The sequence below is a fragment of the Juglans regia genome, chromosome 12 (genome assembly GCF_001411555.2).
Source record: "Juglans regia cultivar Chandler chromosome 12, Walnut 2.0, whole genome shotgun sequence".
NCBI classification, from domain to species: Eukaryota; Viridiplantae; Streptophyta; class Magnoliopsida; order Fagales; family Juglandaceae; genus Juglans; species Juglans regia.
Window position 1 is genome coordinate 2982956 of NC_049912.1, and position 27620 is coordinate 3010575.

Consider the following 27620-nt stretch of genomic DNA (forward strand, 5'->3'; position numbering starts at 1 on the left):
TCTTGTAGGTTTTAATTTGATACATTAATGGAAACGTCAATGGGGCATGCCAACACGAATGCATAAACACAGAAAAAGCCATGGATAATAATATTGTCACGCCTAAGCTTTCAAGGGAAATAATGGAAAAACTAGCAAGAAAACAGGGATTGTTTTCTGTATTTGGATTTTGCATAAAAACCTAACAGAACTTGCATGTAAAATACTCATCTGCTTAATTCCCTACATTTTGGGCCTCGTGGCCAATCAGAAACAAAGGGAATAAAAGAGAGAGAGAACTATGTATAACAACAAAGAAAAACGCAAAATAAAGGGATAACTTGTGATAATGGACCCAGATGCCTCCACATCTCGGCCCAGCCCGTCACCGACTTGCCTGTTCTCACCGAATCGTGCTGGCCCATTCTCTTCGGCCACGCCCATGTCTAATACTATGTTTCTAACTCCACCCACCAGCACAAAGTGAAACCTTCCGGTGTCTGACTCTCTGTTCACATTTCATCTAGAACCTTAGCTCTACTAGAACGCTCCCTTGTAAGCTACTAAGTAGGCCTGTAAATGAACCAGTTTGTTTGATAGTACGTTAGGTACTTGCTCGGTTAAATTCGAATCGAACTCGATTCGTGAAAAAAAAAAACTCGTTCGTGAAAGAAGATATCCGCTTGATTTGCAAATGACACATACCCGACAAAACTCGACTCGACTCGACTAAGGCTCGTTAAAGCCCGCTCGTTTATGCTCGAGTACTCGTTAGCTCGACTCGATTAAAACTCATTCATATACTGATAAATATATACATATACTTATGTATATATACATATATATATATTAGCTAATAATATAAGCATACCACTTTTATAATTAAATATATAATATGTAATCTAATTACTTATGTCTATATAGTGAATATATTTTATATGTATATTTTATAATTTGTATAATAATTAGTCGATAAAATTTAATAATTTCATATACTAGAATGTGGGATCCATATGTGAAATAGATATATGCTATCATATTAAATGTATGTATTAATAATATATGTAGGCATATAATATATTGTTATTTTGGATAAATATCAACTAGTTAGATATTAATTATATATAAATTTTTAAAAATGTTATAATTCAATAGAGGTTCTACTTGCTAGTTGTATAAATTCAATATTATATATTTTATTTTTTTAATTTATTAATTATTAAATCTTATTCAAAAAATAAAAAAAAAATAAACAATTTGAGCTTGAGCTCGAGCTCGGCTCGACTCGAACTTGTTTGTAGGACGAGCTTAATCTCGAGTTCGAGTTGAGAGTTTAGTTTATCGAGTCGAGCTTGAACAAAGAATAACAAAACAAATATTGAGCTCGGTCTCAAGCTCGAACTCGAATATTTTGAGTTGAGCCGAGTTCGGCAAGCCAAAGACCGGCTCAGCTCGGCTTGATTACAACCCTACTACTAAGGGCTGATGGTGAGTCACAATTGCCGCACCTTGCCCACAAGGTGTGAAAAAGATGTCTGAAGGCTTTGGTAGTTTTCCTAAGTGACATTATTTGCAAATTGCCCATGCCACCTTACCAGTACGTCCATCGACGGGCGATTACCATGTCTCTTTGCAATTGCAACTGTACTCCTTGTGGCTTGAATAACTCTACCATAACTTGCTAGTGAAAAGTACTATCTCGATCTGTGATAATTGAAGTAGGGCATCCCATGAAGTTTAAGGCTATATTTGATGAAGAGTTGGGCTACAGTAGCGGTTGTGTAAGGATGGGACTTAGGTGTAAAATGGCTATATTTCATTAGCTTGTCGACCACTACCCATATACAATTCAAACCCATTGGATTTAGGTAAGCCATCAATAAAATCCATTGTTATTTGGATCTAAGATAGAGTAGGGATCAATAGAGGTTGAAGTAGTCTACTAGGCAATGACTACTTGTTCTCACACTTTGTGTAAGCCCTGTTTATTTATCAATAATAATTAGAATATTATATTGTGTGATTGGTTTCCTTGATTGATAAACATGTATTATACCGTAAGTTGGAATTATTGTTATTTGGGGCTAGTAAGAAGAAGATTGAGAGTTGGTTTTGGATCTTTAGAGATTCTAGTATGGATTCTTTAGTATAAATAGAGACTCCACCTACGAATTTAATCATTATATACTCTCCAAAAATAAGGGTAAAGATACCACTTGTGGAAAAGAGACTTAACCGCTAGGCAAGAATACAAAGTAATGTAATGTCCTTTGTTATGTTAAAAGGGAGATGCTTGGAACTGGTCGGGTGTCATACCTATTTTTACACCAGTGAATGAGCACCTGCCACATATAGATTTCAACACCAAAGAAAATAGACCCACATGCAGCAGATCACGTTTTTCTTTTTGTATTCTTGGGTGCTCGAGATCTCTCTCTTTGAGAAAAAAATAGTCCATTCGAAACACTGTTCCCCACTCCTGTTGGCCTCCTCCCCTGTCTCTATTCCTTCAATCCTAGACTCCCAGTGAGAGAAAAAAAAAATAATCAGATTGGAAGAAAATTGTCTCCGACCTCAAGAATCTAGACTACAATGAAGAAACCGAATAAGATCTTTCTCAAACTACCCAACAAATTAAAGGATTTGCTGCTCTACGCACAAAGAATGGATTCTGTTACAAACAAGCCAAATGACAAAGAGTAAGTAGTTTTACAATGAGATAAAATCATGCAAGAGAATCAAATAGACTTCGTGATATATCAGGTTTACCTCGGGGTAATAGAAAAAATATATATATATATATATATATTTTGCCTGCATTGTGAGAGACTCTTGTTGTTATGGGTTTTACGGGTTAAACTTCTTTTCGCCTGTTAAAGTGTTGTTCTGTGTATGGATTTTTCTTCTTCTTCTTCTTATACCGCCTCTCTCTCTCACACTTATCTTTGTCTATCCTTCCTTCAATCCAAAACTCTCAGTGAGAAAAAAACCAAAACAATTAGATTGGAAATGGATTGTGACTACAAGTCTGGAGGGGAGAGGAGAGGAGAGGAGAGGGTAAGGAATGGAGCTGATTCAATAAGGTAGGATCTACTGTAAGATAAATAAATCTCATGTGTTGAGTTCCTATTGGCCGGTGTAAAAATGGGTATAATACCGACTGATTCTGAGCTTTTATCATATTAAAAACGTTTTAAATATGTTCTTTAGAAATTGTAAAATTGTGACTTTTCACAAGTGTTACTTCATATTCTATAAATAAGAGACCTCACCCATGAATTTAATCATTCTGTACTTTTCAAAAATATAGAGAAACAATTCCATCATTTTTTTTCTTTGAATTTTGACTATTTTATAATGAGTTCAAAAAAAAAAAAAATGAGAACCGACATATCTTGGAAGTAGACCATCAAGAAATAGCATAATTCTATTATAAGGAAAACATCCATTATAAGATGACTCAACACTGAATTTTATCTTTTTAAATTATTCCTGTTATTTTCTAATTTACAATGCATATTACACAAAATATTTATATCTATATTTTCCAACATAAACAACAATATAGATTACTCAACTTATCAAAAAACGCATATATATAGAGAGAAAAAAAACCATCACAACCAACAAATCCAATCCAGTTGATTTAAGTTTTAAAAATTAGACATTTATCGCAAACATATTAATTACAGTAATATGACCGCAACTGGAAGTATGTGTTACCACACGATTGGGCCGTACGTGTACTACATATAATTTTATCGTTTGCAGAGAAAATAATCCATATAAAAAAGATATGAAATGTTTACTTTTTCCCAAATTGGTCAGCCCTTACGTACTAATTAGCAGTTCCTTCAGATTTCCTGCTGTGTTGTTGTATGCTGCTTGTCTTGGTGTTCAGACAAACTCAGAGCTTTGCAGGAAATGAACAAAACTACACTGAAATGAGCAAAATACAATTACCTTTGTCAACCATAACATGTAAGTAGCTGAAAACCATAACTCTTTGCCATATTTTACTAATTTTATTTACAAACTTTTATGGCCTCTGAATTGTCAGTCAACTTTAATTCATTTTGGATTCACTCTAAAGTGCTACATCATGTTTCGGAAAAGTATGTTGTATAGAGCTTATGAGTTTATAGCGTTGCGTTCTACTTTGTTTTTTCTTTACCAAAATTTTATTTTGCAACCATTTTATGCTCCTGTTTGAGCAGTCACTATTGGGACGGATACTTTAGATTCGGTGACGATATTCTATAACAGTATGACAGCTCTCGTATATGGTAAGGATTCAAAATATCATGAAAGAATCAAATACATAGATATCATATATCACTACATTAGAGACATGGTGGCGCAAAATAAAGTGATTTTAAAATATCTTTCTACGAGTCGCATAGTTATTGATCCCCTAACAAAGCCTATAACAAGATATGCATTCATGACTCATGTTAGGAAATTTAGGATTGCGTAGATTGTGAATGTAATTTATATTTCAGTTGACATTAAGATGTAAACTTTCATTTGTGATATTAATGCAATATGATTTTATTTAATTTTTATTTTTATAATATTATTTTTTCATATACACACATAAGATATGTCAACATGCTTAGATTGGCTCACTCATATGAGCGATTGACTTTGGTGCTTGAGTAGTGAGCGAAAATGAGACGTGTCCTTAGGTACTTATCCAAGGGGATAAGTTGGTTGACACAAATATATGTCACTTCTGTGGGAGCTAAGATGAGGTCCGTGGTATTGAGATGACCATGCATGGATCCCCTACAATCCATGTAGCATGTGCTTAGCTATATAATAAACACCTATCCCCTCTTCTTATATATATAAGAACTGCCACGTACAACTACGGTGTAATCGACTGATTGCCACGTCAGATGATTAAAAAAACAAAAAACAAAATGGACGAAAGACACATGAAGAAGAGAAAGTAGCCTAGGCTATGTAGACAACGGTTAAAGGAGAAAGTGTTCTCCGTGAGTCTCTCATGGCCAAACCAGTTAGTGATTTTCTCTTCAACAATTTATAAAACACTTTGCATGCATTCTTAACCCCTATCGCAGCAGCTCTTCTGCATTTACACCATTTCTTCCTTGATACAACCAAACTATTTCAGAACAAGGGTCATGGTATTTGAGCATGCAAGAGAGGCAGAGGCAAGGGGCCATGATATATGTGCTTCCATTCGTGCAAAACACTCATCTCTAGAGTTTAGTAATGGAATGATTAGCATCTTCGAGGGAGAGGGGGAGGCCCTACGGAGATGGAGAGAGGGAGGGAGGGAGGGAAAATGAAATGGAGCGGGAGAGAGAGGGGGAACTAAATGGAGAGGGAGATGAAGGAGAAAATGAAATTGGAGTGACGTGACATGCCAGTTGAGCGCCGATTGCACCAAGCGATTGCATCTATCATTTTCATATATATATATAACTTTTATTTGATGCATATATAATTTATTAGAAGGTGTAATTAGGAAAATAAGTATTATATATTACGTACAATGAAAAAGGGTGAGAAGAAGTGGAAGTGAAAATATTGGGCAGGAAGAGGAGATGAAATAATGGTGTCAGAACGTGGGAGAAACACAGGGTGGAGGAGGAGGAGGAGTCCATCATCCTGTCAACTCAATCTAACAAAGCTTATAAAAGCAAAAGAGAGGAAACACAGCAGCAGCAGTCTTACAAATGTAGAAGAAGTTCACGGGCAAACACCAATTCTTATATATTTACCCACCAAAACCCTCTTTTGACTGTCTCTCTCCTTTACTGCATCAGACTGAAGTGAACCCATTCAATGTGCAAGTTGCAGTAGCACGCCCTACCTTTTAAAATCTGTCCCTTTCCCCTTTGAACGGGACAAAAAATAAGACAAATGATATCTCTAAGTAAGTATTGTATAATTATTTTAAAAAAATGATATTTATATAAAAAATAATAATTTTTTAATAATAAATCATATTATTTTTAAAAAATTATACAGAATTTAGACACTTCAAAACTATATATAACATTACTAAAAATATAATATTTTGCACTCTTAATATTGTTAACAATTTATATTTTATTAAAATTGTTACATTATAATGTTATTAAGAATTTTACACCAATGATGTTTCAATAAATAACTTTTAACTTTTTATTTTTTTTCATATTAAAATATATCAAATTCAGTCAATATAATCACAAATCATAAATATAAAATCGAATACTTGCCATGAATAAATCACAATTTAGTTTTTATACAATTATATTTAAAAAAGAAAATATTTAAATAAAATGAGAAATTATTTGTAACATACTTATGTATAAAAAAAAAAAATTATTGTAAGGCTGCGTTTGATTTCCAAACTTAGTTGAACTTAACTGAGTTCAATCTAACTTTAAGTTAAGTCTAATATCCAAACATTCAACTCTAAAATTATTAAATTCATCTAAACTCAAAACTTTCTTACACGTGGGATCTATAATTTTTTTAACATAAAATATATTTATATGTGAGACCTATAATTTTTTTTAATTTTTTATAAAAAATATTAGACTTATTTTAATATTTAAATATATTTTAAACTCAATTTAAATAAATTCTATATAACTCTATTTACTATTTAATTTATTATTATTTGTAAAAAAAAACTTAACTTAATTGATATTAACTCAACATCTAAATCCAGTCAAAGTCTGTCATTGTTCAGTCTCTCCGATCTCAAACAAAACTAAATCATAAAAAATCTTTAGTGCTGAAATCGATGTCTGTGTCTCAATGGATCAAAAGATCTCAGCAGTGAAGTTATTGACCACAGAGTATTCATTCAAAAAGGATAATATCATCCTTCGCGTCAAAAGAGGTACTAATTTATTTTATTTTATTTTATATTTTACTTAATATAAATTAAATTAAATTCCATCACAAAAAATAAAAATAAAAATCGCGTCTGTAAAGTACTGTATCGCTCTTCTTTTCTGCAGCACCGGCCTCTGTTACTCAGTTTTCAGAAAATTTATTAATGATAAAGAACTTTTAAAATATATATATATATATATATATATATATATATATTATAGACTTCTTAACAACCGAGCCTGTACTATTTTTAAGTCGTAAAAAATTCGCCGTACTATGAGTTTAAGGAACACGTACGTACGTGACCTGTCAAAGATAGTTGGCTACGATTCACCGTTTCTCCGTACCTCCTGCATGCCCATCGTAAATGACAATTATTTTTTTTTAAACAATCATCGTAAATGACAATTATTAATAGAGTTTTGATTAGTATCATTAGCAATGACAATATATATATATATATATATATTTGAGATACACAAATTCGATATCATAATAACAGGCTAGTAACGGCTCAACCTGTTTTAACTCGTTAAGAAAATTAAAATTAAAATTATACCTTTATATTTAAAAATAAAATTGTTAAGATTTTAATTTCGACATTTTATTGTTGAGATTATAATTTTAGACTTGTAGTTAGTTTTATACTTTTTATAAATATTATAATTTTAATATTTATATAAAATTATGCTAAATTTAATTAGGTCAAACAAGTTAATTTTGAATCTTTTCAACTCATTTACATAAATGGGTTGAAACATGTCGGATTGGGTCGTGTTAACCTATTTTGTAGTATTCACTAATGTGTCAAAATGGGTTGACACGACACGACCCGTTATGTTAATAGATCGTGTTAGAATTTGAGATTTTGTTGACATGATAAACTTAATAAGTTGTGTTCGGGTTGACCCATATAGTATAATATACATGTTTAGACATGACACGAACATGACCCATTAACATGATTTGACAACCCTACTCATCATTCTGAACACTACATATCATATTTATTTATTTATTTTGTTTCTGCTAAACTAATTGAGTTTTTATACTCGTCATTCTTACACCACATACTTGTTAATTAGGAAAAAAATAAAATAAAAAATAAAAAAATCATGTGTGATATATGACGTAGAGATGATGATGAGTAGAATTTCTTTTAGTAATGTACTGCTTGAAAGTTGAATATGAATTTTGATTTTTAAGAGTTACCCTATATGGATATGGGTAAAATGTTTTTAACGTATTTATGTATTATTTATTTTAAAAATAACTTACCAAACTTAGTGCATTTCTCTCAACCAAGATTTAATAGAGCGCACAATCACAAGCTGATCAGACTCTGTTTTGATGTTAAGGCATGGTTTGGTTAATCGAGATGTTGAAAAAGTATGTGATTTTCATATCTTTTACCAACACATGTTAATTTAATAAAACAAACTTTCTCCAACTCAATTAGGATGAAAAGTCTGTTCAAAAGAATATGCGTTCCTTGTGTCCATGAGTCCGATCGAATGGGTTAGCTTTGATGCATGAGTTAGATCAAGACACTGTTGAAAGAAGAAAATATATGTTGGAATTCTTTTCTATTTTCATTGAATTCTCTTGTCTATAGCAGACGGTATTTCTACAGGATGTAAAGAATAAAGAATAATTGAGTTGGTTACAAAAGCACCGTAGAGACTAGTAACAAATTCCTCTGCTATTAGTTTCTAGAACTTGCATTCGATAGTGCTCTGCTGTGTGGTGTTCTACTGATGTAAAATAAGATGGCTCTGTAGGTGTCCTCCATTGCTGGCTGCAGTGTTCTGCCGAGTGCTCTCATTCTGTTTGTGAAAATGTGGCATAGAGTCAGTTACTTCAATATGCCCCCTTGAGTTCAAGAGGGTATCTACCACGTTGAGACTCGCTCTAAAAAATGTAAATTTCTCTGCAACTAGTGGCTTTGTTAGGATATCTGCAATTTGTTCTTTGGAGCTGCAAAATTGAACTTGTAGTGCACGGGCAGCAACTCTATCCCTCACAAAATGATAATCAATGTCCATATGTTTTGTTTTGGAGTGATATATCGGGTTGACAGATAGATATGTGGCTCCAATGTTGTCACACCACAAGATTGGAGCCTTAGAAAGAGATATACCAAGTTCTCTAAGAACTGTTTGAAGCCATATAGTCTCAGCTGCTGACGATGCAAGTGATTTGTACTCGGCTTCTGTTGTTGATCATGCAAACATTCATTGTTTCTTCGAGCTCCAAGAAATGAGATGATTTCCAAGATAGATGCAGAATCCTCCAGTTGACCTTCGATCATCTGGACATCCTCCCCAATCAGAGTTCGAGTATGACTAAAGCGTGAAAGTGGACTGCCTTTTAAAGAGTAAGCCATAGTTGATTGTGGCTTTGAGATACCTAAGGACTCGTTTAACAACACTCCAGTGAGAAATTTTTGGAGAATGCATGAATTGACAGATTTTATTCACTGCAAAAGAGATGTCTGGCCTGGTGAGAGAGAGATATTGCAAACCACCAACTATGCTTCTGTAGAGAGTTTGGTCATCAAAATCTGAAGAGTCAAATTTTGATAACTTAAGAGATGTTGCCATTGGAGACAAGACTGGTTTTGCATTGATCATTTAACTTCGAAGAAGTAAGCTCTTGATGTATTTTTGTTGAGTGAGCAAAAGGCTTGCAGTTGTGTAGTTGACTTCTAGTCCAAGAAAAAAAGAAAGCTGACCCAAATCTTTTACTGGAAATGCAGAGCCTAAGTCACGAAGAAGGAGATTGATGCCTGAGGAGTGTGAGCCTGTGACAAATAAGTCATCCACGTACACTAAGAGATAGAGAGTAACATCAGAATACTACAAGATGAACAAAGATGGGTTTGCCTTTGAAGCTGTAAAACCATATGAAAGTAACCATGAGCTAAGTTGAAAAAACCAAGCACGGGGTGCTTGTTTTAAACCATATAGAGCCTTGTGTAATTTGCACACATGTGGGATGTAGTGGATCTACAATTCCTTGAGGCTGCTGCATGAAAACATCATTAGATCATGAACCATGCAAAAATGCATTTTCAATATCAAGTTGGCGCAATGGCCATGATCGAGTGACTGCAATGGACAAAATAAGCCGTATTGTGGAAGGCTTTACCACTGGGGAAAAAGTCTCATTGTAGTCTAATCCATGTTGTTGATGATACCCTTTAGCCACAAAACGAGATTTTATTCGTTGAAAAGAGCCATCAGCATTTGTTTTGGTGCGAAACACCCACCTGCATCCGAGAACGTTAGCTACGGGTGTGGGAGGTACAAGGGACCAGGTGCAGTTTTTTTGAAGTGCAGCATATTCCTTGGCCATAGCCTCTTTCCATTCCGAAAAGTTTGAAGCTGTTGAATAACTAGAAGGTTCATCTGGGACAGTCAAAGTTGTGGTGAGACAAAATCAAGTGGAGTAGGGAATGGTTCCATCCGTAAATTGCCTGGGTCTAGATGAATTTGTCTGTGCTCATGTAATGATTGGAGACTGAGGTGGCTGTAAAATTATTGGAGAAGAACGAAGAATAGGAGTAAAGGATAGTGGTGAAGTAGTTGGTGTCGGCAAAACAGAGGATGCGTGAGGACTCAAGGTAGACGATGAAGAAATAGAGTTGTGTGGATTTAAGTTTGGACCGGGCCCAAGGACAGACTGAGAGAATAAAGGCAGATGCAATGTTTTGGACTGGGTTGGAGGAGATGGATGAATGGGTTGAGATTTTGAAAGTGGAAAGGAAGCCTCTTTAAAACTGACATCCCGAGAGATGTATAAACGGTTTGTGACTAAGTCAAGGCATTTGTAGCCTTTATGCAAAGCACTGTAACCCAGAAAAAGGCATGAAACGGAACGAAAATTTAATTTATTTGAAAGATATGGTCTGAGATTGGGCCAACATTCACATCCAAATACTTTCAAAAATTTATAATTTGGTTCAGAATTATAAACTAGAGAATGTGGTGTTTGATTTTTTAGAGTGGGTGAGGGGAGAAGATTAATCAAATAAACCACAGTTTCAAAAGCATCGGCCCAATAGGAGAAGGGTAGACCATTTTGTTGGTGCGTGTGAAGACATGAGAGACGGTGAGTAATGCCTAATTTTTGACAAATTGGAGTTAATGGTTTAAATTCACCTCCACCATCTGTTTGTAAAATTAGAAGTTTAGAATTGAACAATCTTTCAAGATACGGCAAAAAAGTATTGAAAATTTGTGTGACATCTGATTTTAATTTGAGTGGGAAGAACCATGTATACCGTGTATAATGATCAGCAAAAGAAAGATAGTATTTAAAACCAAGTCGTGAAACATAAGGAGTCGGGCCCCGTAAGTCAGCACAAATAAGTTCTAAGGGCCTGGAATATTTGGCCTGACTATTACAAAATGACAACTGATGACTTTTAGCAATAGGACATTTAGGGCATTTAAAATTTATAGTGCTGGAAGAAAAAGGCAGGCATCTTGTGTGTAGAACACGTGAAACCAGTGCTAGAGAGGGATGCCCCAGCATGCGATGCCATTGCTAGAGAGGGCATTCAATAGACACTACCACATTTCTTGGGCAAAGTATTTGGACTTTCTGAAATATTTTTCAGCGGTTTCATTATTTTAAGCAAGACTTGGTAGGAGTATACTTGTAGCAATATATTTAATTGAGGAAGGTACAATACGGAAAATTGGCAATCGAGAACAAGTTCAGATATGGAAGGATAAGTGGATACCCCAACCCAAATCTTACAAAATTCACAATGTAGTTAGAATGTTGGATGGACATGAAAAAGTGCAAGCTCTTATTGATTCAGTTGTTAAATAGTGGAAATTATATTCCCTCATTGAAGAGATTTTTCTCAAGGGATGAAGTTGAAGCTATAAAGAAAATCCCTATTAGCTTATGCAATAGCACAAACAGATTAATATGAAGAGAGTGCTTATGGAAAATTCTAGATAAGAAGTGCTTATCGTATGCAAAAAGAAATGCAGAATCGTATTAAAGGGTAGCCTTAAACCAGCAAAAGAAAGAAGGAAGTCTGGTTTAGAATTTGAAAGCTAAACATACCAAATGCAGACAAAGTTCTCTTATGGAGAGCATGCCTTGAAGCTCTTCCAACAAGTCGGAATCTCTATAAGAAAAAGGTAGTGAAAAATCCAAATTGTCCCCTCTATTTAGAGGAGAAAGAATCAATAGAACATGCTCTCTAGGGTTGTATTGCAACATAGGATATATGGGGCCAATACTCAAAGCAAATACAGAAAAGCAGGATTAATATCAAGGAGACCTTCATGAAACTACTCGAATTCATGTGTGACCAGTATACAAATGAATAACTGGAAGAAATAGCAGTAATTGCAAGAAGGTTATGGTAGAAAAGAAATAGTTTTGTCTTCAAAGCAGATTTTATTCATCCAAACATTGTGGTGCAACAATCAAAATCATATTTGGTGGAATTAAATGGCATTCAACTTAGAAAATTTAGCAAATCAAGTTCAAGAAGAGATCAACAAAGATGGGAAGCTCCTCCTAAGGATACCATCAATATTAACTGGGACACATCAGTTGACAGAATCTATTGCAAAATTGGTATTGGACTAATTGTGCGTGACTGGAAGGGAAGAGTCATGTTGGCCATAATGAGGATGAATCGAAATTGTTTTCTTGAACCCTTTTTAGTAGAAGCTGTTGGTGCTCTCCAAGCAACAATTTTTGGTGTTGAATTGGGATTAAGGAAAATCATGCTAAAGGGAGATGCTCTTCAAGTGATCCAAGTCATTACAAACTCATGATCACTCTTTGGACTAGTACATGAATGATTATCAATGATGTAAAACAAAAACTTCTTAGTTTTGATCTTTGGTGCATTCATCATGTTAGAAGAGAGGCAAATGAAGTAGCTCATGATACCTTAACAAAAAAATGCATTACATATATGTGATGAGATTGTTGATAAGGAGGGTAGTCCCTCATGTATGCATTCCTCGTTATAGAGAAGGTTATTAATAAATAGTATTTGGAAGGGCTTTAACCCTTTTCCTTCCTCTCAGCCTATTAGGCCATGTCATTGGGCTCGGACAATAGCCTAGCCTCATAAGTCTTGAATTTAGGCTTATCGACCAACATAAATGATAGCTATTCCAGAAATCTCGATAGAGAGGTTATCAGTTTGTTATCTTTAGCAGGTGAAACTTGTATATCTCGTAACTTGAATTTTAAATGAATGATCAAGCGGTTATCACATCAAACAGAAGATATCAGGAACTCTATTTATATTGCTCATATATGACCACTAAGGTATCTTTTTACACACTAAGGAAATTTCTATTGATATACTAACTTAGACATCGGAAGCGTTCTCACAAACTCCAAGACCACTCTCTTTAGTTGTAAGTAATTGAGTGAGAGGTGATGTGAAACACGTCCATAATAGTAGCGATTTCAAAAACTTTCAAAAGTGTAGTGGTGTATGGCTTTGTTTTTTTGAAATACTCATGTGTAAGTATTTAATTTTGTCTTCTTCCCTTCAGGATACCCATGTAATCCCAATGACTCCGTCTATCTCTATAAAAGGGAGCAAAGCTCTGTGATCGGTCCATTTCACGCAAAATAAAGGGAGTTCAGTTCTCCAAAGCGTTAGAATTTTTGTTGTTAAAAACTGGCCAGCCGCCAGAGTCCACAGCCCAGACACCGACTCCTCACTGTCAATTGCTATCCCGCCCTTCAATCGAGCTCTGTCTCCATGCTCTCTAACTCTACCTTACTGTCCCGACCTTTTTTTTCCTTTCAACTTTCTCGGAAAATCATTTCCAATGCCCTAGAACTCTTTCAACTTCCGCCCTCCCTTCGCTCCTCTTTCTAATTTGTGTGCATGTGTGATGGATTTCTTCGATTTTGACAACCACTTGGCCGAGCAAGCGTCCTGTCAAACTTACCCCTCCAATCAAGAAGCTAGCGCCATGTTTCGCATCGCTAAGCTCTTCCGCTACGTGGAGCTTTTTCTGGCTCTGGTTTTCGTCTCATGGAGCTTCCCTCGGGTCCCTCTCGCCGTCAAAATCTCCGGTGAGTACTTCTGGAAGCTCTCGGGCTTCGTCGCCAGCCCTCTCTTCGTTTTCATGCTATGCAATGTCATCATCGTCATTCTTATCACCAAGTCCGGCCGGTTCCCCGGCCATAACCAGACCGGCGACAATGCAGATACCGAACTCTACGAAAAATTCATCAAAAACAGCGATGACTCTACGAAGCCGGAGTCCGAAACCGATCCCCCGGCTCACGCGCCGGAGGTAATCGAGTTCCATGACAAGCAGATTATCTGTGAGGTGAACAGAACTGCTAGTGAAGATGACTCTCAAACGTACTCTGAAACGGGCACGGATCTAATGCATCCGAAAGCGTGCCGGAGGACTCAGTCGGAGAAGCTCAATGGAGAGGATTCGGAGAAGTATATAGGAAAGCTCCGGCGAACGGAGACGGAGAAGTGCCTGACAGACGTGAACTCCGAAGAGAATAGGCCGGAGAACCCATGCCCGGAGGATGAGATGAGCAACGAGGACTTCCAGCGCACCATAGAGGCCTTTATTGCTAAGCAGTGGAAGTTCCGTCGCCAAGAGTCACTTCCCATCGTTGTCCACAACCAGATCGGCGTCCCCGTAGGCAATTAGCGGACAAGTTTTAATAGATCTACAAAATCTATAAAGATAATGCTTTACGGTTTTATAAAAAATTTAGGTGCAAAGTTAATTTCCTGCCGCGGATTTTTCTTGTACGGTAATTTCTGGTCGGAAAATGGTGTTCATGCACACGAATTTTGACATCTCCGATCATGAACACAGTTGGCCCCGTTTGGTTGTTGAGTATATGTAGATAAACTCACTTCAGTTTAATATTAATTAGTTGAGCTTAACTTCTAAACTCAATTTTAAAATTACTAAAATCGTATCAATTCAAAATCTTTTTACACATAAAATTCATGATATTTTTTAATTCAATATCTTTTTATATGTAGGATTTATAACTTTTTTTAAATTTTTATAAATATATCTAAATTCATTTTAATATTTAAATACATCTAAATTTATTTTAAATGTACCTCATAAAATTTATTTTATCATCTCGACTCATTATTGACTCAATTCATCTTAAACTCAATATTCAAACCCTTAATTTATATTTGAGTTATGTTTTTGCTCAAGCAATGCTATTCTCTAGTGGAGATTGGTACCCATCATCACAGAATTATGGGAGAATTATTTTAAAATTGTACTCTTCTTTCAGTCCCATTCCCCTAAATTTCGCTTATTTTGAGTGATGCTGGATATTAAAATATTTAAAGTGTGCAAATTTTACGTGTTCTACATTTATTTATATTTTTAAATATATATTATACGTTTATTCATTATTTTTTAAAGAGAGTACGGACTCGAAAATAATATAAATTATTTTATCCTTGATTTATTATTTTTAATATTTTAATTATCTCATATTTTATTCTTCTATTTGGGTGGATTAGTAATGATTAACTCCACAATAAATGACTGTATATTGGTCTGGTTGCATTCTTTATATATACCTTATGGGATTCAAATAATAATACTCCTTTAGCTTTCCTTAATGCTGATCTCCCAAGTGACATGCCATGCACTTTGTCTTCTTTTCCTAATTAATTTCTTTTATGTCGGTTTTTTTATGTTTTTTTTCCTCAGTTGTCATTTATTTATTGTTTTATTTGTACCAAACAAGAGATTAGAGCCAATTAATTTATTCTTCTTAGATTGTTTGAATTGGAAGATCAGGGGAAGATGTTTGAGCATGTTTGTAATGGAGTGCTTAGTGGTGGATGCCAACAGACTATGCCTTTCTGTGAAGGCCAGAATGTACATTATATAAGGTATAGTCTATACATAATTAATCTGCCAAAAGTGAGACCTTCCTGCCTAATTTTTCTATTTGAGTAATTAATGAGAGGCCTTTCTCTTCATTGATTATTTGTTTTATTTCTTTCAAGCTATTTATTTAAAAAATATAGAGAATTTGTACTCATATTTGTTTATAAATAAATAAATAAATAATTATTATATGCTATATCATTGTCTCTCTATTACCCTGTCTAACTGTGTTGATGTGTCATTAATCATTATCCATCAACTTTTCAATTTGTTACTACATAATGATTGATGGACAATGTTGCATAAGCATTACTCTCTCTCTCTCTCTCTCTATAATTTTGGGGTCAAATCAAATCTTTATAATTGGAAATTGAAAATCATTGGATTTTGATGCATGAACTCAAATTTAGAGGAGGGAGTATTGTGAAATCAGCACATGTACATTAAATTATTTATATCTTGAGCAGCATAAGCTTGTGTACGTGGAAGATCCTGGCCGCATGTTTATAGGACTGGATCAGCATGTTTCTTCACATGCATGGTTCTTTAATTAGGAATCGGAACCCTTTGATTTACAGCTTAGAATTAGAATAAATTGACAAGAGATCATTAAAGGTGCCTGAGAATTTGAAGAAGACAAGATCGACTGTGGAAGTTGGAATGATCATATATAGCTGCCAATGGAAGTTGGAATGAGAACCTCTCTTGACAAGGACTTGAGCATCTTATTCCTATGATCCTCCTTCAACTCCTAATTAATTTTAATATGCCTGTTTTATTTCTAAGGTCCCACTGGGGACATTGATGAACTCTCTCTCTCTCTCTCTCTCTCTCATTCTCTACATACATATATGCATATATGTCAACTCCTTCTATGAGCTGCAGATTGATAAAACAAATTGCATGTCTTATTATATGTGCATGGCAGGACCAAGAAACTTATATATGCAAGAACTTTAAAAACTTGATCCACCAGCATGACAATATATATATATATATATATATATATATATATATATAAATTGATACAGTAGTATATATGTGGTTCTCCCTGTTTCAGCTTTTCAGAACAATAAAGGCCCCCAAAGTGGGGCATCTTTTTCCTTTTTAAGTTCGTTTGGATGGCAGAGATTTTGGGATGAAAAAATCACATGATAAAATAAAAGTAATGTTATATAATATTTATTGTATAATTGTTTTGAAAAAAAAGTAAGATTTATTATTAATTTTTTTTTATATAAATCTTGTATTTATTATTTTTTTCTAAGTACTTGTATAGTATTTGAATACTCGCAATTAGAATAATGATTTTTTTAAAATGAATCGTGATAATTTAAATGATCTGTCATATTTTTTTTTTTAGTAATGATAAATACACAATATTTTTTACCACACATATTATAAAATAAAGGTATTTTATAAAATAATATTAATTTTATAATATATTTTTTTTTAAATATTATTATATAAAATGTTGTATATCTATCATTTTTTTTTCCAATGGATAGGACCACCCTCTCCTCCGATCATTTCAAAAAATCACAGAGACAAAATAGAACTAAATTGTGTTCCCAATCTCAAAATATTTTATCAGAATTTGTGTCAGATGTGACCACTTTCAGGGTGGACCTATTTTCTGGAAACATTAAATAAATTAGAAGAAACTTTATGCTGGAATAAGAGCCATGCATATAGAAATATATATTATATTTCACAAAAATATTTAGAAAATAGAAATGGCAAACAAGATATCTCTACTTAATTTCAAGTTGTGATCACGTGGGCATTTAAGACTGAAAAACGAGGAGCATTATAATATGAACAGAGGGCTGATAACTTGTTATATTGCAAATTAATAGTTCACTTATAAGCACAGAATGCGCGCTACCAAAAAAAAAAAAAAGTATTTATTATTAGTTAAGAGTGACTATTTATGATGAGAATATATTCATTTTGATAATAAATAGTCATTTTAATAAAAAATAATTGATTACGAATAAACAATTTTCTTGTAGTAACGCGCGGCATTGATCTTTTTCAAGTAGGTTAATTTGGTGTCGTTTTCCAATTAGAATATATAATTAAGGAGATAATGCTGATGATCATGTTGTTATCCTAAACTTTGATTGAAAAGGATTAATATGGTATGGTATTTTGGGGTTGGGGCTTAGTTCTTCTCTGTATCCTAAAATACTTATCAATTATTTAACATTGACAATATATGTGGTCTGAGAAGTTCTATCCAAAAATATTTTCTAAAAAATAAGAAAAAAATCAACTAAAACTTTAGTTGCAACATTACAAGTACGATGTGCCTTACATCCAGATATACAAGACTTGTTTCCACAATTTCTAATTTATGTCGAGTATTGAAGATCATTACTAGAAAGGCCTAGGTTTAATATCTAGTTGACAAATTGATTCGACTCGTCTTGACACTTCCAATTTTAACGACAACTACTGAGCTAACTTTCTCGATTATGAACATTGTTAAAATAAGGTTTCGAAACAAATTAAATGAAGGATGCATGACTTTCTTAGAGATTATTTAGTAGTCTATATATATTGCGAAGGAAATTTCTGAAAAATTTAGCACGGATGCCATAATTGATTAACTTTATTTAATGAAAGAGTGACGAGTTCAATTAGCATAATTGATTATATTTTACTTTTTTTATGATTCAAATTTGTACTTAGACAACATTCAAATTTTTTATTATTATTATATATATATATATGGAGTTACGTCATTTTTTATACAATTTTTTACATGTGCCTTGGCTCCCTAAATTAGATTTCTAGCTTCGTCCCTACATACAAGCAATATGTATAACAGCTAATTACTTGGATTGAGATCTTTTATAATTTTTAATCTAAATTGACATAGTGACTTTGTAGTTGTAGCCTCCATGTACATAATTAATGCCCCGTTTGGATACAAAAAGTATTTTATTTCATCTAACTCTTCTCATCATTATAACTTTATATCCAATTTTCACACAAAATATAATAAAAATATAAAATTTTCAAATTCTAAAATAATAATAACATTAAAAAATAATATTCAAATAATATTTTATTCAACTTTCAACTTTCATCTCAACTCACTTTCCAAACGGCATCTAAATGTTGACCATAGGTGTATTGTGGATTCCTATATGAAATACAGTATTGAGGCCAATACTACAAAAAAATAAGCATTTATGACAAGTTATTTGCAACGAAAATGACAATTTATGACAGTAGACTTATTTTGACAAAAAATAGTCATTTTCATAAAAAATAATTTGTACCAAATAAACAATTTTCTTTAATTAGTTGTCTATATAATCTTTCCAACATCAAATACACCGATGATACTCTTACGTACATAACCTCTGTGGGAAGCCAAAACCTAATTTTATTTTTATTTTGGTTTTGTGTTTGCCTCTATAATGAAATTAGACACATTTACTGGGAAAGAGTAAAATTAGAAATTAGAGCCATGCTACATACAAATTATATGCAGGACGTTTGCAATATGCCCTATATATATAAAGATGTCCGTGTGTTTTTCATTTTTGTAGAAATTATCCCACGATCTCATGATCATAATATAACATGAGTGTTTGATAATCTTTATGCAGTTTGTATAATTTTCTTTATATAATATTAAGATCAGCAGTGCTGTACTGCAATGGTCCCGATCGAAAGAGCGAATTTTGTTTTTCATTCATTTTTCTTACACACTTAAACATTTAATAAAAAATTCACAACATCATTAAAAAATACTACTTCTTTAATTACTAAGTAAAAATAAATAAATAAAAAAATTATCGGGACCCAACTGTCGGTGAGAGTAGCAATTTTATAATATTAATGATTGATCTTTGAAAAACTAAGCATTATCACATTAATTAGCAGAATAAGATATTAGTGATGATCAGATAGTAGTATTACTAGTGTAGTTTCTACCAATAATATTTTCCTTTATGAATTGAACGTACTAGAGCCCAAAGATACACAATATATTTGCTGCAATATTAATATTAATATTAATATTAATATTAATATGATCATCCCCAGTCCATGCAGTTCCTAATAATTCCAATATTAATGATCATGATATGACGTTCGTGCATGCATGCATGGCTTAATTCGGTTCATAACTTTCTTAGAACAATTACAAAGGTGATTGGCTCAATTTTTTCTATACCCATTTCTTCATCCACCAATCTTCCATAGTGCTCAAACAAATGGTCTAAAATCCCCTCTCCAAAGTGGTGGCAAATCATGGATTCTTGGATAGCCCTCACTGTCCTTGCAACTTCTGCTCCATAGCTGATGATCTTACCTGCATGATCATCCTTTTGATCTTCATTATTGCTCTCTATTTGAAACATCTCCAGTCGGTCCAACCCAAAAGAACCTTCCTTTCTCACTTCATCTTCTATTTCATTCTTCGATGGTGCATAGAAATGCACATCATAAGAGTCGAGCTTCTCTTCCTCAACTTCCCCCTTTTACATCAAAAGACACAAATAACACAAAAACAAACATCAATCTATTATTAAAACGTTATTTATGTATAAAAATATAATTTCTCTATGTGCACGAGTACCAAAAAATTGATAAATATGTTGTCATGTTTCTTATAAGTTCTTTCCCGCTTGTTTAAAAAAGATCAGTATCTTCCCTTAATAATTAGTAGAGTAATGATATACACCATACCACCATCTTACTTTCATCCCATTATGTAAAATGTGATATATTTATTACCATTAGATGATAAAAAATTATCTAATAAATGATCATTTAATGATGATAAATGTATCACATTATATTCGGTGAGATAAAAGTAAGATGGTGGTGTAGTATATAGAATTTTCCTAATTAGTAACACATATATAGGAAGACCACTAAGGTGGGTGATGGCTTGATGGTCATTGCATGGATTACTTACAAGTAGTTTGGTATGTACTAGCTACTTAGCTAGGCCCTGAGTTCGAATCTAAATATGAATTTAGCTTAAACTATTAATATTAGCCGCCTAAAGATTCATTGAATTTATTAGTGGGATTGGAGTTTAAGCTATGGCTCAAATCTAACTAAATGGAGTGTTTGCAGCTAATTCTCGTCTTCGAGGTAGGGTGCTACTATGGTCACACCCAGATAAGAAAGCCACCTCTGGTTGTGATCTCTCCTGATCTTACCATTTATTCACTAAAAAAAGGTTATATATAGGAAGCTAGGGTTGGGGAAAAAAAAATATATTAATTGTCTGTCTGCATACTTTGATATATAACCTATATATATATCATGCTCCTTAAAAGTTTAAAACCATATATATCTTCACCTTATGTAAACATGACTAAGTGTGGCACTAATATATAATTTGTTGTAGTACACAAATTAGTACTATATATGTCCAAAACAATAAATTATAATTTTGTATAACTTCAATTTTCTAAAATCATTTATATATATAGTCCAATTTCACCGAGTTAACATTAACTTTGTAACTGCTAACACCATCACAATTAATCCTTCCATCTAATCCGAGACTTAATTATCACAACCTCAAAATCTAGGATATATAGCACAATATCGCTCTTACTAGTTGCATTAATATATATATATATATATATATGTAGTGTGTGTGTGTGTATTTCCCAGATCAGAGGTTTCAACTATAAATCGATAATAGTTATTACTAATGATAGGAAAAGAAGTGATGATCGATCTAGCTAGGACATGATCGAAAACTATTTATAAGATGGTCTCCAGAAACCACAACATGATGATAAAGTCACTAAGGTCTGTTTGACAACACAAATATTCTAAAGTATTTTAAGATATTCTTAGATATTTCTTTTCTAAACATCACTCAAATATAAAATACCTTTCAATTTTTAATTTTTTTTATCTAATTATTATAATTTTTACAAGAAAAAATCTTCTCATCATCTGGTTCATATATTTTACACCACACACCTAACATTGGCAAACCGGATTCATGAATTAAATATAAAAACACTCAAACCGGCCCCAGTTCCTCTCCTCTCGTTCAGGTGTTCTTGTCTCTTTACGTATAAAAAACTTGATGAAAAAAAAGTAAATTAATTAGTCAAAGAGAACCAACCCAAAACTTGATTACAGAGCAGCAAATAATTCACAGTGAGAGAGAGAGAGGGCTCGAGAAGAGAGAGAGAGAGAAGAGAGAGAAATTCAGAAAGTGGACAGCTTTCGAGGAGAGAGATCAGATGCGTATGGGGAAATGGAGAAATGGCAGAATGAAAAAAAAAAACCAGCAGTGTGGTGTAGAGGCTGTGTATAGTCCTCTGTTCACCAACTCTTAAACAAAATATAAAAAATATTATTTTTTAAATTTTAAAATAAAAATTATATGAAAAATTATATTCAAATAATTTTTTAATTTTATAATATTTTTATTTAATTTTTTTCTTCTCCTTTAACAAAACCCAATAAAACATATAAGTTATTAAAATCATTCACTATTATTCACATATATACTGATATATTCTAAGCATTCAAACGGGTCCTGAATCTACATGATATCATGGACATAAACAAAAATAAATTGGATGAGTAAAAATAGAATTTGAGAGATGCTCCTACCCGAGGATAATCCACCAAGTGATAAAAAAAAAGGTAGTACTACTTTATTTATCCAAGAAGGGTTTCAAGGCTCAAACGAATTCAATGGAAGTGAAATTGTTTCATATTTTCATTTCAAAGATGTGCTAAGATATATAATTAATCGAGTAATTAAAGAGCTATGCATGAATTAGATACCATTCCAAATGTCTAAACTCGATCTATATACATCGATCTCACATGAGAAGAAGCTTCCAAAGTAGAACAAGGAAAAAGATCATCATGAGGGGCATCGACCAGAAGTAAAGTTGATATATATATATATATATATATATAAGGATCGATATATAAGGAAACTAATTAAAAGAATATATATGACAGCTGTAGAAGAAAAGGATAGGGTGAAAAAATAGTAAATACAATGGCCTGCATCTCTAGTTCCCTAACTTGTTTCATTTGGAGGGGGAAAAAGGCTAGCTAGTCTAGTCATGCATGAATCTAAATAATGCCCGAGAGATAAAAACTCCTAATCTGGTTAAGTCTAGATCAACAATAATGTGAATTTTGAAAAAGAATATCAGTAGATCAACCAGTTCTTTAAAATATCGAAGAAATAATAAAATATGAAAACATTAAGAAAGAAGAAAGAAACTCATGAGGAGATCAGGACAATAATTTAATTTATAAGCGGTTTGATCCTAGAGGCTTATCATGTTCACCATATAATTATATAGTAGAAATTAAGCTTAGATCAATTAGCTACATGATCTTAATTTACTACATTGTGTTCATCAAATAATCTATATATATATATATTTATATTGCGGTTTATATATGATCATGTTGTAATTAGCAAGTGCTGTTGGTGGATTGTTGGGTTCTAGGGTTTATATCTGATGTGAGACTAGACTAGACTAGACTAATATATGTTAACACATATATCTTAACACATATATGTTAAGATATAAAATAATAAAATCTACCTCTTCCCATTAGTTTTAGTTTTTGGGACAAGTGGTGATTTTATATGGTATCAAAGCAGAGTTTCTGAGTTCGAACCCTGATTATACATTCCATCCCATTTAATTAAATATTGACAAAGAAGAAATCACGGATGGCGTGATTTAGGTGGATTCCCTTATAACACATATCCCCAAAAACTCAAGGTGTAAGCTAGCTTGATCAATTTAGAAGAAAAAGGTCAGAGTCGATCGGAAGAACTTGTTCAAATCTCGATTAGTAGTACCATTTTAGTGAAATTCAATGTAGGAATGGATATAATTTCTGTTATCAATATATATGCATATATATATATATCACAATATTCAAGTTCAAATAATACCATAAATAACCATGATCAGCTAGCTACATGACCATCCAATAGATCAATATATTGGATACCCTAAATATATAACTGATCACAAGATGACAATATCAAAAGTTAGCCCACAATCCGGAAAAAGTCTTGCCAATAGAACAGTAAATGCAACTGAACGAAAGATTAACCTTAATTAGAGTTAAAGAGAAGCAAAGCCGGAGGTTACAAGTACTACAACCGGCCTTGATATTTTCTATTCTGTCAGCTAGCCCTGTTTTAAGACTACTTAACCGTATAATTAGAAACCTTATCATACAGCAACAAAGAAATTCAATAATTGCAGGGTATGCACAATGAAGTTAATTAATGGAATTTGCTAACAAAAAAGAAATTGAAACAAACTTGGTAGCTAGCTAGGTTTTTTTTTTACATTGAAATGATCGAGTTGGATCGCGCACTATATGATTAAATATATATATATATATATGTATTCTGATTTATAGCATATATATATACATATATTGATGCTACATGTCAAGTTGTACGTTTGGCTAGAATCCTCGTTAGATTTACAGCATGATGCATATTGTTATATCAGAAACCAATATTCATCCAGAAAACATGATCAGCAAATGGGAAGATCGAAGTGAATTATCTAATTAATGATTTAATTGACCATGCATGCATCTAATATATATATATATATATATATATATATATATAGAGAGAGAGAGAGAGAGAGAGAGAGAGAGAGAGAGAGAGAGCTAGCTAGCAAGGATATAACTAATAGAAAGGAAAAAAACAAAAAAAGTAATCCTAAATTAAAGTTACTAGAAAACTCTAAAAAGTACACGATGAAGATATATATAATACCTATCCTACTGGACGGGAAAACAAATCCAATATAATTATTATTTCGTACAAAAAAAAAAGAGATTTAAAATTATTAGGAAAACCAAAAACGTACAAAAGCATTCCTGCTCATTTTTCCTACTCAAATTAAGGTGATCCCTTTTAAGTGGGATATTATCATAAGAGATATGTTAATGATATATGCATGAAATCATGAGCCCTACCACACTTATTGCTTATTAATGTAGGCTAGCTAGCTGTAGGCATATATATATATATATATAGGTCCACTTCATATGTCTCTCTTCGATCTATTTTAGTGGATGTTTTTCCTAATCTATGAACTCGATCATCTTCAGGATCATTGTCTTCAAGATGATCAACCGATGATGGATTCCATTCTATATATATATATATGCATTTATCGCCCTGAATATATATATATATATATATATATATATATATATCTTCTTCGACCTTATCATATGTTGGTCTAATTAAAAAAACTCATTCTCCTTGCATCCACCATTAATTAATTTTGTTAAGAGTACTACATATAATTCTCCTGTCAAATACTTTCTTGATCAATGATTAATGTCTTTTCTTCATGAGTTTCTTTTGCAGCACAAAATCCACACACATATAGAGAGATGATCGGGAATTAATTAAAGACTGTTGCAACCTGACTTCAAATTTACTCCTCGGGCACAATTTTGGCAAAATAAATTTATATCAGCATTTTAACTATCATCTTAATTTTCATCATCTCTTAATCAGGCCGTAGTATTGAATGCATGATTTAAAGTCGATATATAAACAATTAAAACTGAAATTTTAAGATATATGCTACGTACATACTTAAATACATACGTAGCAGTGATGAAATTAAGGATAATGATTAATAGGATGATGAAAAACATTACTAATTTTTTGGTACAATTCTTATATAGTACTCATATAATATATATAATCCTCAACCTATGGATGAATATCATGATTTTAATGTACGCTTCAATTCATGATCTTTATCCGTGATCTGATGACTCGATCGTATCTTCTTTTTATATATATATATATATCGTCTCCTTCATATTTGCATTTATCTTCACCAGCAGAGCTAATTAGGCCCTTTAATTTACATATATTATTAATCCAATCACGTCATGAGTACTCTATTCATTAAGAAATAATAATAATAATAATAATAGTCCAATCACACTCACTTTAATTTGGTCCTCAGGATCCTCATGATATATATTCGATTCAATGAATTAATTAACGTCCTGATCTCAAATTGATCTATATATATATATATATATATATGATCAAGATCTATATATATACCATAAACATCAAAACTTGGTAAACAATATTATTAATTATCGATCATTAAATGTTTGTCTAAACCCAAAAGTTTGTCTAATTAAATGTTTGTCTAAATTACTCAAAATTTCATTAATTCGAACGTCAGTATATATGTACTCTGCATAATAAACCCAAAATTTCAATTATCTCATGATGAGATGATTAGAAACACCACGTACGACAACCTTATACGCATGCACCTTTGACGTACGTACGTACAAGACTACAACCCTAATTCTATGAATGCTACTTATAATTAAAATTCCAGAAAAGAAATAAAGCAGAAGCTTTAAAGAGGAAACAAATCCAATCCTATCATAAAGGTAATCACAAAATCAAATCCTAGAGTTTTTTACTTGCGCTAAAACGTCTGAAAAAGTATAAAAAGTGGTCCTAAAGTTAGTGAGAAAACCCTAAATTAATCAAGAAAAAAAAAACACCCTAGCTCTTTCTAATTGAAAGCATGACGTACGTACTTGTGCCCTACCCCGACATATTTTTTTTTGTTTATTTTTGTTTTTCGTTTGTTTATTGAATATAATATATATATATATATATATATATATATATTTAAAGTGATAATAGTATCTTCAACTGCTACTGCGACTTTTGATCATATTCTGGATTACTCTAACACACGCATGAGTAGTACGGTATACCTTAGCGATCAATTCGGCAAAGGACTGTGAGAGAAGTTCCCAGAAGAAACAGTTGCCTCTATCAACATGATCTGGACCTCTCCTTCCAAGGAAGATTAGCACCATTCTTCCTCCAACAATGAGCTCCTCGGACCGTGACCGGAGAAACAACGTGAAGTCCTCCTGGAATTGCTTGTAGTATGCTTGAGAAACCTGTGGAGGGCTGGATTCAGAAATGTAAACGTGGCCTTTGTTTATTGACCCACCCTTCTCATCGTAAAGAGCCGGAGGAACCTGCATCAACCAATGAATGATAAGCATGCACTAGGTAAATTAAACTTGAGATCAAAGATTGAAAAAAAGGGACCGAGCTAGCTAGCTAGAGATCAAAAGATCAGTCTGAGTACCCTGGAGAGCCAGTGCAAACTGTAGGATGAATAGACAAAGTGCAAGCAATTGTTGGGGAAAAGTCTTCCATAAAAGGAGCCAGCATAGCCTCCTATGAAAATAGAGGGAATACATGATCCACCGCTTTTTTCTTGTCTAAGCTCCCTGTAGAATTCTGGCAAGGCTTTGAAGATTGAGTTGAAGTCATTTGTTGGAAGATCATTAAGGTAGACACGAAATTCTGGTGGTGGATGCAATATTTTATGGCTACTTCCTTCAACAGCTTCGACAATATCTTTAATGATGGTTAAGGTATTGGGTCCAGAAGAGCAACCCAAATCAGCTACTCCTATGCTCTTTGGAGTTGTTTTGATGAAAAGTTCTTGGATAGTATCTGTCGTGATGTGTCTCACCATATCAGAGGCCTTCTTCTGTAACCATATTCAAAATTGACAAATGAAATGAAAGGAAACGGTCATGAAACTTAGAAAATTTAAGAGTTTCAAGAGATGATGATCAGATCATGTGGGTAGACCTGAAGTGAGGAATTTCTGGCATAGCTGGTGACACCAACCCCTCCAGTCATGTGGAACACTTTCTCCGGATCCATGTTTGGTTGAAGCTCTTGCTTTTCCACTGCCCTTGAACATGGTGCTTTTTTCTTTGGTTGGTCTCATTTTAAAGGCAGTTCTAATGATGTAGTTCTTTACCTTT

General features: G+C 33.0%; 2 protein-coding genes across 2 annotated transcripts; one reads left to right on the forward strand and one right to left on the reverse strand.

Annotated features, from left to right (window-relative positions):
• The first annotated feature begins 13739 nt into the window (after positions 1–13739).
• LOC118343970 lies at positions 13740–14525 on the forward strand. Its single transcript, XM_035683483.1, has one exon. It carries the CDS (start codon positions 13740–13742, stop codon positions 14523–14525), a length of 786 nt encoding a protein of 261 aa, XP_035539376.1.
• Positions 14526–19696: 5171 nt separating this feature from the next.
• LOC108998233 (salicylate carboxymethyltransferase-like) lies at positions 19697–27553 on the reverse strand. The gene is made up of 4 exons (XM_018974734.2): positions 27442–27553; positions 26927–27337; positions 26541–26813; positions 19697–20248 (listed from the first exon to the last, which is right to left on the reverse strand). The coding sequence occupies exons 1-4, from the start codon at positions 27514–27516 to the stop codon at positions 19892–19894; spliced, it is 1116 nt and encodes a 371-aa protein (XP_018830279.1). The 5' UTR covers positions 27517–27553; the 3' UTR covers positions 19697–19891.
• Positions 27554–27620: the final 67 nt, after the last annotated feature.